The 15911-nt window shown below is 52.9% G+C and overlaps 1 protein-coding gene across 1 annotated transcript in view; it reads left to right on the top strand.

The window, feature by feature from the left end:
* The first annotated feature begins 1292 nt into the window (after window positions 1–1292).
* ATP6V1B1 (ATPase H+ transporting V1 subunit B1) overlaps window positions 1293–15911 on the top strand; it is a 28843-nt gene continuing 14224 nt past the window's right edge. The window contains exons 1-2 of the mRNA XM_070573824.1: window positions 1293–1534; window positions 8795–8850. Coding sequence (XP_070429925.1) covers window positions 1417–1534; window positions 8795–8850 — 174 coding nt within the window. The 5' untranslated portion in view covers window positions 1293–1416. The remainder of the gene's footprint in view (window positions 1535–8794; window positions 8851–15911) is intronic.

The following is a 15911-nucleotide window of genomic DNA, read 5'->3' as shown; positions in this document are numbered from 1 at the left end:
AAATTGACATTGGCACCACGTGTGTATGAGGTTCCATGTCATTTTATCACCTGTGTGAGATTCATGGCACCAACGCCACAATCAAGATACAGAACTGCTGATCACCACAGAGGTCTACCCTGTGCTCCTCTTCATAGTCACACCCACCCCCCTCCCCCCGAAGAGAATTCTTTGGAAAAATGGGACTTGTGAGAGCAGAGACCAAGACCTGATGTTTGTCCTGAGACCAGAGGATGCAGGGTGAGATTTTGACTCTGGGGGAGAAAAGACAAGCACAGTCTGCTCCAGTCTGCTCTGGGAAACATATTTGGTTTCACACTGACTGCCCTGAGTCACCCAGAGTGGGTGCTGCGAGGGAAATCCTGAGTCTAGAATGAGGCATGGGGGTGACTGGGGCAGACTCTGAGCTGGGCGGGACTAGCCACCACCCAGTGTCCACCCACCTTGCCCGGCAGACCTGTACCACACTGCTGCCCTAGGGCAACGGACACATCCTCTAGCCTCACAGCTCAGAGAGGGTTCCTTCCTTTGTACTTTCTGCCCTGGGCTGAAAATGTCAGGGCAGGCCTGCAGCACGGATCCTGGAGGTGAAATATAAGAAGCCGAGACAGGGTCCTAAGATCAGATGAACAGAGACCTGTCCTGGTTCTTAGGGAGCTCTCAATATTGTGAGACAGAAAGGCTGAAGGAACCCAAGTCTGATGGAGGACACACAGGCTCAGCTTGTGGGGGCTCAGAGCTGAGTGGCAGGAACAAAAGAGAACTCTCCAAAAGGGGACCAGACATAGGAAAGAGACCAGATGTGTGGTGAATCCAGGGTGCTGTAGGGTTCAGGTAAGGCTTCCTGTAGGAGGTGGCGCTGAAGCTGGCCCAAGAATAACCCTCTACAGATGTTCAAAAAAAGATGATGATGGAATTGTGCAGGGGAAGAAGTACCCAGGTATGGCCAGGAGAGGGGTGCAGCGTGAGGGCAGCTTGGGGGACAATGAGGAGAAGACCTGAGGAGAGGGCAGCCTGCCAGAACCTGGGTGTGTGGGGGGAGAGCAGGACGAGTGTTGAGGTGCGCAGGGCTGGGAGAGCACCTGAGGTTCCAGGAGGAAGAACTGAGTACACAGTGGCTGCAGGTTGCAGGTGGAGGGACAGCCAGGAGCAGAGGTCAGAGAAGCCAGCCTCGCCCCTCTGCCCCTCCCTCCCCCACCCTCCTGCTCCCAGGTGGCCTAGGGCAGCTCCCAGATCTGGAAGAGCTCCAGAGCCAGAGCACGGCTTTCCCTGTTTACAGTCAACTCGGGGGCGGAGGGGAGGGGAGGGGTGGCCACGGGTTTGGCTGGTCAGCTCTCTCTAGTTCCAGCTGAGCCTGAGGTGTTGGACCTGCTACCAGCAGGCTCAGGCACTCGGCTCCCAGCCGGACACCTCACCATGGCCACGAAGGTAGACAGTAGGCCTGGTGGGCTCCCCAGCAGGAGCTGTGACCTGGGCGCAGCCCGCGAGCACATGCAGGCGGTCACTCGAAACTACATCACCCGTCCCCGTGTCAGTGAGTACAACCCCCCCAGAGCGTGAGGGTGGGATGAGCTGCTTGGGTCCCCAGGTCTTGCTTCTTAGCCTCAGGGAAAGAAGAGGACCTGAGACTTGGGGAGACCTAGGGGGCTCTGGATCCAGTGGAGTGATGCAGCGGGCTGCCTGGAAAAGGGGCCATCTCTGCAGGTGGAGGGACGGGGATCCCCAGCCCAGGCTACCCCAGAGGAAAGGGCAGGGGAGTCACCACGGAAACTCCCTGCCATCACCCTGATCCTGCACTAAGACCCCAAGGCCAGAGAGCTCCCAACTGCCCCTGTGTGTGTGTGTGTGTGTGTGTGTACACGCTCCTGTGAGAATGTGTGTGTTTGGGCTATGTGTGTGTGTGCACCAGAACACTCAGCATGAGGAAATGCATGACCAAGTGTTCTTGGGGAATGTGTGCGGCAATGCAGAGTACGTGCATGTTCTCAGGATGGGGAAGCATGTGACACTGTGTGTGTCGCGTCAGTGGGCGCATGTCCTGTGTATATAACCAGAGGAAGACATGTGCCTTGGTGAGTGGGTGCTCCCACCTTCACTTGGGCGAGGATATGTGTGAATATGTATGTGACAGCGGGAGTGTGTGTGTGATCAGAGGTAGGAAATGTGTGTGTGTGTGTGCATGCTTGTGTGCTCAGCATGAGGGTAAGTGTGTGTGTGCACGTGTGTGAGTGTGCACACTCCTGAGGAGAACATGGGTGAGTGTGTGGTCGGGTGATATCACACGTCTGTGTGGGTACAGCTGGGGGCAGAGCGAGAGCCTGGCACCCAGGTGTGAGAGTGCCTGTGCCCATGGGGGCTGGAGTGTACCCTCACAGGCTTCGCAGGGGCCATCCCCCGGTGTGGCTCGAGTGCCAGTCCTGCAGGGGTGGGCCAAGTCCAGATGTCTGGGATAGAGAGACCAGTAAGGCCCCCGGACCAGAGGGAGTCCCCCCATCTCTCCTTGTCCAAGGTCACCCTCCCTGGCCTGGTGAATTCTCGAATTCTCAGACAGCCCAGCTCACTGGAGTAAACTGGCCTGGCCGGCACCAGCTAAGCAGGGCCAGAGGCTCTGAACAGGTTGTGTGTGGGGAGAAGTTGGCCTAGCCCAGCTACCCCTCCCTCCCTCTGCAGTTCCTTGCAGTCCAGTGGGGGAGGGGAGTGACCTGAGAGGGCAGCTGAGAGCTGGGTCTACTGTGGGGGCTGACTGTTCCCTCTCTCCAGCTCCGTCCCAGCCAGGCCCTTGTTTAGAGTCAACAAGCCCTGGCACAAGGGACACACCCTGGGGGTTAGACCCTGGCTGGAAGCATGGGTGGCAGTGCCCGACGTTTGCATGTGTGTTGCTCCATGTGGCCCCCACCCAGGCAAGTGTGTTCACACCAACAGCTGACCCACAGACAAGAGGCAGAGCAGGGGAGCCCCACCACGGGGCTTTGCTCAATGCCTGTGTTAAAGATGTCACTGCAGTGATAAAGACCACTGCCCTCGATTCTGCTGCACACCAGCATCCTCACAGGGTCCACCGAGGGACCCGCCCCAGCCCAGCCTGGACACACTCTCACCCAGGGGCGGGCTGGATTCCTCCGTGCACCTCTGCACCTACAGCTCTCTCCTCAGGGCCCTGGGCAGTTTTCTCCCTGCGGGGGCACAGTGGGCTGTGGACTAGGGAGGGCTTGGAGACCCCCCAGAGCTACTGCACCCAGCATGCTGAGGCAGGACTCCTGAGTCCCTCTCTGCCCTCTTCCCCCAGCCTGGCCTCCTCCCTGGGGACTCTGCGCGGTAGAGACTGAAAGAGCCTTGGTGGCGGGGAGCTGGGGGACCAGAGGACCAAGGGGCTCGCTCAGCCATAGGTGGGTGTGAGTCTAGGAAGTTTCCTTCCTGGAGGAGGAGGCGAACTGAACAGGCCTGAGGCAGTAAAGGTGATTTCACTACAGTGGCTGAGGGAAGGAATGGGCCCAAAAGGAGGGGCTTGGGTGGAATCAGGCTGGGGAGGGGACCCCAACAATGTCCACCCTGGGAGAGAAGGGACCCCCTGCCTCCCTTGGAGCTAGAGTTGCTCCCCACGGAGAGAAGGCGGCATGGAGCTTTATTTGGTCAGACGATGCTAGGGTGAGGGGCGGGGGGGGGGGGCGTTGCACAGCATGAGCCAAGGCTAGGACGGACAGGCTGGCAGCCTTGTCAGCTCGCCCAGGAGCTCGAGTGCCTCGGTTTCCTCAACTGAAAGGCGAGGGGGATTACACTGCGAGACTTCCACCCAGCAAGGTCTTGGGCTGATTCTAAGCATCTCGGCTTCCAGCCCTTGCCCTCCCTCCCCTAATCCCTCCAGCGGGGATCAGGGAGGAGGTGCGGGACCTGCTGCCCTGGCTTGCCCCCACCCTGGCCTCACGCCTGGGTGCGCCTGGCTCAGCCCTCTCCCAGGACGCTGCAGGTGTGGCTGGCCCGGCCCTAATTAGTGGGCTGCTCGGAGCCCTGCTGAGCCTTTGACAGGGAAGGCGGTGGGGAGATGGGGGCAGGGAGGGGCTCCACCCGCCTGCTGCCCAAAGTGCAACCCGAAGTGTCAGCCAGGACAATGGGGTGGGGGGGGACAGAGCAGCTGGAGGGAGTGTCTGCAAAGTCTCAGGAAGGCCCACTGAGGGAGCGCCCCTCAGATGTCTTCCGGTCCAGCCACTGCCTCCAGCACAACCCCTCCAACCCTTCACATCTCCAGGATGGAAGGGCGCGTCCCAGGGCTGGGGTAGTGGCCCTCAACCTTGAGTGCCCAGGATACTGTCCTGATTTGTGGTATGCCCTAGGAGAAACCAGCCGACTTCCTGGGCCTTGGTTTGCCACTCCACGCAATGGGCACAATCAGAGTTGGGGCTGGGCACAAACAAAGGCCTGGCTTCCAGTCAAGGACACCTTTGTGGCTCAACCGCCGAGTTCACTGTGTCCAAACCAGAGAGCCTCCAGGAAAAGATATGCTCTAGTCTGACAGGGAGACACAGAGCCCTAGTGTCTCTGGGAGAGACACAATCCGCCTCAAGGTACAGAGCAGCTGGAGAGCAGGATGCCCTCTCAGGTGCCAGCCTGTAGCGCTGTGGGACTTCAGAGGGAAGAGGACCCTGTTGGGCTGCAGCAGTCAGTCAAGGGCGAGGCCTTGAAGGGATGAATAGCCTGAGGTGGACCTAACTGGCCACGTGCATGGATTATCCACAGTGAAGGGTCCAGACCATGGAGTGATGTATTCATCTAGCACCTATTTACAAAGCCCCCTAGAGCCAGGCACCCTGCTTGCTGGAAGCCTGGGAAGGTGGCTTATAGATAATGGTGGTGAGATGAGACCAGACGGGTGACTTAGAGACCTCATGCCGGTCCCGGTGTGGCTTGGGCTGGGGGAGGCATGGAATTGAGAAGCTGGCAGCCAGGGGGGGCCTGGCTCTGCTGCAGGCAAGCACTTTGCCCCCCGCCCCTATGCTCCCCCCAGACCAGGCCCTCCTCCTTGGGAAGGTGGGTGAGGGGGCAGCGGGTCTGCTCCCCTCTTTGTGCCCACCACTATCATCACTCCCCCGACTCCTGGGGCGCCCCCCGCCCACGAATGTAGAGTTGTTGGCTGTTGGGTTAATGAGGTTTTCACGTGGCAGAAGCTGTGAAGTGGGGGCAGCTGGCTGTGAACGAAGGGAGGAAGTTGAAAGACTTGTCTCCGGAGGCGGAGGCGGAATTGGAGATGATTCCCCGGGGCTTTCGGGACCTCGGGGCCCCTCCCCTCCCCCTCCCCCACCTCCCTAGACGCCCACCCACCCTGCGTCTTTCTTCTGCCATCTCAGCCCTTTTGGCTGGTCTGGTATTTTCCCTCCAGGGTCAGCAAGATGCCAGCTCTTCCCGGGGCTTTTTAAAATGCGGCGCTCTCCACCCATGCTCATTCGCGTTCTTGCGATCCAGCACCTCCTCCCGCTTCCCCATCCTCCCTCCGCTGGGCTCACATGCTCCGCTCTGCCCCACAAGGGTCTAGAAATCCAGAGAATTTGATCAAAATGCCACGTGCGCAGGGGTGCGTGGCTGCTTAGTGATTTTTCTTCTTGGTGGAGAGGGTGATGTCCCCTGCCCTCCCTCACTGGGGTCTGCCTATGCCCACCACCCCCCTTAGCCCTGAGCATTCTCTCTCTCATCCTTTCCACCCTCTGTCTTCACAGGAGTGGCAGGAACCAGGAGAGCAAGCTCTCAGACGGGAGAAAGGACACTCATTTGGTTTGGGGCTGGGAAGGTGGGGGTCACGCATGGCTCCTGATGTGGGACATAGGGGAATGAGCTGGTGGGACCAGGCGGACCCTGTCCATAATTCATCCAATAAATATTCACTGAGTGTCTATTGTCGACAGAGGAAAAAATCACTACAATTTGAACAGCAGATATTTATTTGGGCAATTAGAATTGCAATTTGGAAGACACAGATTGAGGTAGAAATCAAAACCGTGTGTCCATTACAGGAGAGGGGCTTAGGGTTTTTATGGGGAAAAGGGAGGATGAGGTGAGTTGTATTACAGAAGAGTTCAGCGGCGCTAGATGAGGTCAGGCTGTTTGTACTTCATAGGTTGGTTAGCGATTTGGTCATTAGCAAAGTCTAGTTTTATCAGTCCTTACAAACAGGATATTCTTGTCCTTATTGACTTCTTGGAATGTCAGTGGTTTGGTCCAGTTTGGAAGATAAAGAAAACAAGACGTGCAAGGCAATCCCTCTGGAACGGCTGCTCCAGCTCTCTTTTAATATGGCTCCACTCCTGTCATCTTTCACACTACCCTATGCCGGCATCATCCTTAGAGGTGGGATTCAGCCGTGAACATCGCAGACATCCCTGCCCGCATGTCTCATTGGGCTGAGTGTTCTCCTGCGCCCCAGAGCGAGCCTCTGCACACCAGCCGCACTGCCCTTCTTACTGTCCCCCAAAGGCGCCAAGTGCTTTCTCACCCTTGGGCCTCCTCACCTCTGCCAGAGATGCCCTTTGCCCAGCTCTCTGGGGGCTGGCTGGGTGACTCCAACTGACCTTGAAGAGGCCCTCCTTGCAAGGTGCTTCCTCCCTGGCCACCCAGTCTGGTCCTCCCGCCCGTTCTCACTCATCCACCCTGTTCTTTCCCTTCATAGCACCTACTGCAGTTTGTAGTTAAATTGTTTCCTCCTTATCCCCTCGTTTAAACTTTGGCTCCACGTTTTATTTGCTACCTTTATTTGCCTAGCTTGGTGCCTAGAAGGATCTGATAAATATACTTAAAGAGAGGGAGGGAGGAGGGAAGGAAGGGAAGCAGCTCATCCAGGGGCAGGAGAGTGAGAAGTCAAGAGCCAGGTCTCAGCTCTGGGCCCTCCGTTATCCTAGGGGCCTCAAAATAGGCTGAGGAGCCGCCGAGGCCGGGGGTAGGGGGTAGAGTGGTGCACCCAGAGCCAGGGCCTCCCAGGAGCTGAGGGAGACAGCGCCTCCGGCTCTAGTCCCTTTGGATTCAGCAATGCGCAGGCCAGAGGTGGCCTAGAGAGAAGCCAGACTGGAGAGGGTGGGGTGTGGATGGAAGGTGGGAAGGGAAGACAGCAATGGAGACGTGCTTTCGAGAAGCAGGGATGTGAAAGGGAGGAAAGAAATCGGGCATCCCTCCATTGGAGAAGGACAAGGGCTGAGGGAGTGGCTTTTAAGATTGGAGATGCCAGAGCTTCTTTGCTGGGAAGACCACAGAGAGAGGAAGGTGCTGACTCTTCACCCCAGGGAGCTGTCAGCTCTAAGGCCGGAAGGTGGGACACCGCGTCCGTGGGAACCCACGAGGAAGGAGAAAGAAGAGGGTGACGCAGGTGCACACGGGCCTATAGTTTGAAGGCAGAAAGGTGAGGGAGTTCCCCTGCTCCAGCCTAAGCCCAAGAAGAACTTATCTTCTTGTGCCCTCCTCCCGTTCCTGAGTTTCCCTACAGGCCTTAAGCTTGGAAGAACCTTGCAAATATCCATGCAAGGATCGCCTTGCCCGGTAGGTCTTCCTAGCCCAAGTTTCGGGGAAAGGAACTTAAATCGGACAAAAATAAAGAGTGTTCCCCCTCAACTGCAGAGGGCGTGAGCTAGGGGCCTTTGATTTCCCTTGGCGTGGAGAGGCTTGGAGCCAGGCTTGCTTGGAAGGACCAGGGTAAGTGGCTGGGAGCCCATGTGGTCTGAAGGGAAGCACAAGGTGGTATCCTGGCCCCTGTCCTGCCCCAAGTGTGCAGTGTGGCGCTCGGCCAGGCTTTTCACCGTGCCGGGCCCTGTTCTCCTTGCCTGTAGAAGGAGGGTTGGACTCGGAGGTCCTTCCAGCCTGTGAGTGACCAAGCAACTTCACAGACAGCCCTGCCCACCCTGCCTTGCCAAGTTCCTTCATCTCAGTTGTCACATTAGCACTTCACAAGGACCCAGGGTTGTGGGTGAGGGACACCCCAGGGTCCCTCAGCTAGCCCCTAGTGGAAACAAAATAGGCTTCCTGTCTGCCAGTCCATGGCGCCTTCTGTTGCGGTCCCCCACACTGGAGTTAGGAAGTGTTTCTTGATGTCTAACCCAAATGTTCCCTGTGAGTGGAGCTCGTTTTCCTGTTGTAGGTCTCTCCAGCCACTAGGACTGTGGGACATTCTGCTTCTTCCTCCTTCCTTATTGATCTCCCCTCCACCATGGGTACCCACTGAGCCCAGGGAGTGTGGGAGCCTCCCAGGCAGAGCAGAGCACGGTTGGAGCAGGCACCCCGGCTGGTTTTTCTCACCACTGCCTGCACCCCCCAACACACACACCATAGCTCCCCATGCACACAGTGCTCCATCAGTGTGGGGCGATGGAGAGAAGTGTGGTCCTGGGAAGGAGCAGGGGAGGACAGTTCTCGGCCATAGCTGGGAGCCAGAAACTTTTGGAAAACGTTCTGGGTCAGAGAGGAGGGAGTGGGTAAGGTGGGGCTGAGGCCAGAGGGATGAGAAAGCCGCCTCAGGGATAAGAGAGGCCTCTGCATGGATGGGGGAGGGGAGGACTCTGAGGGGCCTCTGCCCTTGCCCTGGCCCTCCCCCAGCCTCCTGCAGGTGTCCGAGGCAGCGGGGGCCCTGCGGGCAGGGGCATGACCCTTACAGCAATGGTGGCTGGCCCTGTCACAGCTAATGACCCTGATGGCCTAGGCTGGGAAGGAGGTGGGGGTGGTGCCTAGAGGGGGAAGGCAGAGGATGCCTCTGTGTGTGTGTGTGTGTGTGTGTGTGTGTCTGGGTGTCTGGGTGTGAGACCCTCACCCACCCCCGCCCCTCCTGCAGCCTACAGGACTGTCTGCAGCGTCAACGGGCCCCTGGTGGTGCTGGACCAAGTCAAGGTAAGACTTCTGCCTCTTCCCAGGCACTAAGGCTGAATCCCAGGGCTCCCCAGCCCCTGTGCAGAATTTCTTCTAAATTGTCCTGCCCCTGGATGGCCCCCGGGCCTGCCCTGTTCTTTCTGATCCCCTGTCACCCACCCCACATTCTCCCCCGGCCACAGCTGTCTCCCCTGCCCTCTGAGGTTTCCCCTTCCTGCCTTCTCAGTGGGGGCCCCACTCTGGGCTTTGGGAAACCTGCTTCTACCATCAATGGACCAGGGTGGGGATTCGGGCTATTGCTACTCTTCTTCAGCAGTTGAACGGCTGGGTCTGACTTCCTCACCAGGCGGGACTCTCCCACCTGCTGTCCTCAGGGGTCTTCTTGTAAAAGGGAGAGGAGGGGGTGGCAATCAATGCCAGCCCACTTTTCTCCAGAGCTTGATGATTTTCAGAGGCCTTTGGAATATCTCAGTCTGGGAAACAGCAGCGTGGGTGGGAAGTACCGTGGGCCTCACAAAACGAAGTGGGATGTGCCCCTGGGGAACTGGAGGAACATGGCAGACACTGGCAGTATTTTGAGTCCTGGGGTTGGGGATTCTTGAGGCATAAGGAGACCTGCAAAGGGACGAGATCACTCTGCCTACCCCCAGTTCCACCCCTCAGTCTCCCATTCCATCCCACCCTGGGGGGTGCACCTCATCCCCAAACTGGAAATCTGGGGGCCACCCTTGACTTCTCCCTTCTGGACTCCAGTCTGTCAGTGCCCATGTCCTGTCAGCAATCTCACACCCCACCACCACCTTATTACGGCCATGGCCTCTGGGCCCGCAGCCTGGTGCCCTCCCATCCTCCACTCTGCAACCAGGCAGCCCTGACCCCTTCACTCCCCTGCTTCGAACTCACTTAGGGCCCTGCCCAGCGCCTTCACCTTACAGGGCCCACATTCCATCAGGGTTCCTGCATACCTTTCCACTCTTCCTTCTCATCGTGCTTCCTTCCCCACCTAGAAACCCACACTGTCTCTGCATGGAGCTGCCATTGGATGTCTCCCGGCCTTTGCACATACTTGTCCCTCTGCCTCCTCTACCACCCTTCTCCATCCCCTCCCTGTGACTCATCCCCAGGGCTAGCAGAGAGTCACCTTCTCCTGGAAGCCTCTCCCAGCTTTCTGGGTAGTGAGCCTGTCCCTGCTCTCCGCTTTGTATACTGTCTGTTGGCAGCAGCCGTCAAGGCATTTGGTTACTACCTGAACATGTGTCTCCTCCATGTCCCCTTCCTGCCACACCCTGTGCCCTCCTGTTGGACCTGGATGGTGTTTATTAATCCTGAGCTCCCAGGGCCCCACGCTGCACTTTTACTGAACCCAGACCGTGGTAGGTGCTCAGTTTGTACAAAGGAAGGGTGGATAACTGAGGGAGACAAATGAAGGAACGTGTTAGCGTGACTAAATATGGACCTGGCAAAACTGGAGCTAACTGTAGTAGAGAAATCAGACCGACTCATTTCTGGAAAACACATTCCAAGTTCATCTGGACCAAGTTTGGTCCTCTGGTGTCAGGGATGCTCTGGGAGGAAGTGTGTTGGAGCAGCTATGCATGTGTGCACCGGGGCCAGATGGTCTTGTCTTGTCTAAACTCTTCTTGAATTTTAATCCCAGCTTCATCCCACCTCTTACACTAGCTACCTGTCAATTCTAGATCAGCAGACCTGCACCACCTCGGAACTTGTTAGAAATAAAGATTGTTGGGCTCTACCCCAGACTGACAGAATCCAAACCTCTGGGGGTGGGGCCCAGAATCTGTTTTTACAAGCCCTCTGGTGATCTGATGCTCCCTGAAGTTTGAAAGCCATCTATCTAGGGTCGTAAATCCCAGTTTCCATCATTAAATGATATCAGGGTTGTTATGAGAATCAAATCAGATAAATGTATTATTATTATTTCCTCTTGAGAACAGCTAGCCATAGGTCTGCCTGGAATGCAGAAATGCTAATACGCCTGCTGAAACAGTTGGTGCCACCTCTGTGCCCTCACCCATCTCCACCACACTCCCCACCACGCCTGTCTGTCTAGGGGGGACCCAGTGTGTATGGAGAGGAGGTACCTATGCCGACATCCATTTTCCCAGCTGAAGAGTGGGGTGGACTAGGAAACTAGAGATAGATCCCCAGCCCTACGGTTCTGTGAATGTTGCATGCATCTGTGACTCTGGCAGAACAGAATAACTGGGTGATGGAGACACCCAGAGAACCCTGGGCTTGCAGAGGGAAGGAAAGGAATCAGTAGTTTATGGTCTCATAAATTCAGGAGGTGGAGAAGGCACCTCTATGCCCCGCTTTCCACTGTCCCACGCCCCTCTCCTTGTTCTAGAGTTGATGGTGCAAATTCCCACAGTTCTGTCTCTACAGCGCCACCTTCTGTCCCCATTGAATCATACAGCCAATTACTGCGTCTGTGTCCATACTTCTCAAATGGAAAAATATTTGGGGAAAGAATTTTGTGTAGATCGGAGGTTCTTAGCCCGGGGACTAAAGCCCTTGAAATTGTATGCAAACCTTTGAAGGTATGGATTCATGTGCCTGTGCGTTTTTCTGGGGGTAGGTTCCACACTTTCATCTGATTTTCCAGGGATGTGACCCAGAAAAGGCTATCCCCATGATTTGTAGAGGGTAAAATTGACTCCCCTGGGTCGTTAAACATCCATACCCACAGGCCTGATCTCACAAAAGGACACCCACACACAATCACACTCACACACAATCACACTCACACAAGGTTGTACAAGCATTAAAGAAGAGTCTGGATATCTGATATCCACCGGCCTGGAATATTCTAGACAGATGTCACCAGAGCCCTGGTTCTCAAAATTGAGCATGCATCAGAATCCCCTGGAGGGATCCTTGGGACCCCAACCCAAAGTTCTGATTCCACAGATCAGAGGCCCAAGAATTTGAATTTCTAACAAGTTCCAGGCGAGGCTGCCACTGCTGCTGGGCTGGGGACCACGCTTTGAGAACAGCTGCTGCAGAGCATCTTCCAACTCCTGTTTTCTGTGATTCACATCAGTCCTTATTGGAGCCTTGGAGCAAGCACTCACCTTGTCCACCAGACTTGGTTCCTAACATCTGAGGCTGCTGCCAAACTCTTACAGGAAAAAGCTTTCAAAAAAGAGTGTCCATCAGCTCTGAAGAGAGTCTCCACAGAGGAGTTCCAGGCTTCCCTGGGCACTGTGGGAAAGGAGAGGCCCTGGAGGCCAGCGTGTCCTTGGACAAGTCCCGCCAGGCTTGCTAAGAACTCCCCCAGGAGCTGTGCAGCAGCTCCCCCGGGCCTGACCCCTGCTGGTTGAGAACTCAGCTGAATCTCCGGCAGAGGAGACGGGCGGCAGGAAGGCACCCCCACTCCCTGTGATTGCTAGTAACCAGCAGCGAGAGTGGACAGAATCAGGCTTGCTCAGTATGTGGCTGGGAAATAGGGCCCCTTTGGGTAAAAGGGCATTGCTGCACACTGGAATTCTCCTCTGCACTCATTGCTCTAGCTGGCTATGACCACCCCTCCCCCAAAACCAATACCCAACGCACACACACATACAGCTTGGCATTTTCTTCCTAACGGATTCCAGACTACATTCTCCGAGCCTGGGCGTGATGGTTCTGACAGTTCTTCCTCGTGTCTGACTATAATCTCTCTGCTGTTCAAAAAGTTCATTTTCTCTGATTTCGTGTTTCAGGGCCACACGGTGCACCACCTCCTGTCCACTGTCCTTTCCTCTCACTTTCCCTCATCCGCATAAACCCACATCAAAATGACCACATTTTATCACTCCGTTGCCTGGTTTTTATTGGGCCGTTGCCTGAATTCCTTTAGGCCCACTCTGGCCTAAAATTGCTGTCCACCAACTTTCCTCCTGAGGTTAGCAGCCCACCATGACCTCCACACACAAGGGAGCTCAGGGGCCCTTTCAGACAGACAGACAGACAGACACAGGCCGACATAGAGCAGAAGAGGGAAAGGAGCTAGGGCTTTTGTTTAACTTGTTTCCCAGGGTCTCGCAGTTCCTGCTCTTGGGCTCCCTCTTGTGGTTGAGAAGCCAAAGACAGCTGGGCATTAGCCGCTGGGGGGCCCTCAGAGTGTGCCTCTTGGGACCAGCCCCCCTCCCCCAGGGCCCCCACTCAGCAGCCTGAGGGGTGGTTCGGAGCAGAACGAGAGTGCCTTCCTGGCATGCTCTTCACAGGACAAGCCAGGGCCCAAGCCAGGGCTTCCCTCAGTGACTGCCAGAGCTGCAAGCCCTTCGGCCTCAGGTTCGACCCCAGCAGGGGTGCCCTGGGGAGTGGCCCCCACGCTGGTCACAGCCTGTTGGGGAATTGAGCCACCCTGAGCCATTAAGGTCACCGGTTTGTGAGGAGCAGCGAATGTAATAGTAATGATGGTGATAACCACTTGCACTATACTTGAACATGTCCCAAATTTTTATTTTAATTACTCCCCCCAAACCCCTCCCCCCTCACAAAACATGCTCCTTGTAACTAGTAAAACAAAGAAAGGACACATAAGATTAACTATCTGCCCCTAACCTATTGAGATAACCAACGTAAAGATCCTGCTGTATATGGGCAAATGTACTTCATTAGAAATGTAGTCTCTTAAAACACGTCAAGGGTTCCCTCCATGTCAGTAGATACACACTGTACTCATTCCTTTTGATAGCACCCTAGCGGGCCATAGTATGGATGCACTGCGATTTATTCCATAGTCCCATTATTGACAGACATGCAGCCTGTTTACAGGTTTTGCGATTACAAATAGTACAGCAATATGTATCTCTTTCATATGGATGCCTTTATTGCTCTAGGACATGTGCCCCAAAATGGAATTGCTGGTTCAAAGTGTATATTTATTTTTAAATAGATATTGACGATTTGGGGCAAGATTGTTTGCCTAGAAATGTTGCTGTCATTTGCATTCCTACCAACCATGTGTGAGAGCAGCCACTTTCCAACACGCCAGCTAGCCCCGAGGACGGTATCTCCCATGATCTGGCCCATCTGATAGATGAAAATTAGTACTGGCTTGCTTTTATTTGCATTCCCCTGATGACTTGGGGAGTTGAATATCTTTTTATCTGTTTAGAAAACTTCCTCCTCTGTGAAATCTTCCTACATATTGAGCAGTATAGATTGAGTGGTGAGAGCTCTTTGTTTATTATTCTCATTTATTTACCGTGTCTTTGCCATTCAGAAATGTCAAATGTTTATATAATCAAATATTTCTAATTTTTTCGTTTATGGCTTCTGGATTTCTTATCTTGCTTAAAGATATTTCCCTTATCTGACTTTTTACTGGATTATTTCATAAGAAAGAAAATAAGAAAAGCTCTTCTAGCGTTTTGTTTGTTTCAGCTTTATGTTTAAATTTTTTATATGACTGGAATGTATTTTTGTTTCTGATGGGGGCATCTCCTAAGTAGATACCCAATTATGTTAGCACCATTTGTTGAATAAATTTTTTTTCTCTGTGAACTAATATGCCACATTCATGCTATGATAGTAAAATCTGGGATGTTTCTGGACCCCAGGCTGTCGCACTTATCTGTTTGTCTGTGTCACACCAACACCCACCACATGACTTGAGTAGCTTTAGAGCACATTTTGATTTCTGATAAGGCAAATCCTCCATCCCTGATCTTTTCTGTAATTGTTCTTGGATATTCTCAGACATTTATATGAATTTTAAGATCATTTTATTAAGTTCCAGAAAAAATAATAATCCACTGGAAATGCATGTAATCTATAAACTTTTGAAAAGGATTTATATTTTTATTATGGGAAGTCATTCTGTCTTGGGAAGCAGTGTTGTTCTCCATTGGTTCACGGCTTGTTCTGTGTCTTTTGATATGATTTTATTATTTTCTTATACCTTTCTTGTTAAATTTTATTTCCAGATATTTTATGTGTTTTGGCCCTATTGGGGATGGAATATTTTTCTCCATTTCCTCTTCTAACTGATTGTTGTTGGAATAGAAAAAAAGAGATTGATTTTTATGTCTTTATCTTGTATACAGCCAAATCTTCTTATTAATCCTGGATTGTTTTTTTTTTTTTTTAACTAGAGCCTCTCAGGTTTTTCTAGATCTAAACAATATTATCTGTAAATAAAGGGAATTATGTCTCTTTTCCCATCGGCATACTTTAATTTTACTTTTTATTTTGAAACAATTTCAAATTTAGAAAAAGTTGCAGAAATAAAAATAGTACAAAGAACATCCATATACCCAACTGTTAACATTTTATCCCATTTATTCTATCATTTGCTCTGAGTGTGTGTGTATATGCATAATTTTTTTCGAGATCTTTTGAGAGTAAATTATCCCCAAATACTCCAGTGTGTATTTCCAAAGAATAAGGATGTTCTCTTAGATACCTACAGTAGTTATCAACCTTAGAAATCTACACCAATAGTGTTCTCTAATCTACCCCCTACGTTCCAGTTTGCCAGCTGACCTGGTGAAGTCCTCTCTAGCATTCCCATCCAGGATCCAGCCTCGAGTCCGGGGAGCCAGGCAATGCATTTAATCATCATGTCTGTTCCGCTTCCTGTAATCCGGAACTTTTCCACAGCCATTCTTTGACATGTTTGGAGAATGCAGTCTCCTCCTCTCCCCACTTTTTAAAAAATATAGAACATTCTCCATTTATGGTTATTGGTATACTTTTTAATTTATTTTTTGTCTTATTGTATAAACTAAAATTTCCAAAACAATATTAGTAACAGCAGTGATACAGGCATCTGTCTGGGTTACTGATCTTATTGGAAATGAAAATGAGTTGAGCATTTCACCTTTTAGAAGGATGTCGATGCTGGTTTTGGTAAATAGTCTAGTGTTGGAGGAGTTGCTTTCCGTTCCCATTTTACATAGAATTGTATTAGAAGCAGATGCCAAATTGTATCAAAAGCCTTTTTGGTTTCTATTTATATAATCCTGTGGGATTTTTCTTTTAATACATGTTGACAAACTCTTTATTATTATGACTTGTGTTGTCAAATGTTGACAAATTCCCAAATGTTGACTGACGCAGTCTTCTATTCT

Source organism: Equus przewalskii, chromosome 14, assembly GCF_037783145.1.
Source record: "Equus przewalskii isolate Varuska chromosome 14, EquPr2, whole genome shotgun sequence".
NCBI classification, from domain to species: Eukaryota; Metazoa; Chordata; class Mammalia; order Perissodactyla; family Equidae; genus Equus; species Equus przewalskii.
The sequence above is the reverse complement of the archived record's forward strand: the minus strand, read 5'-3'. Positions and strand labels throughout refer to the sequence as shown.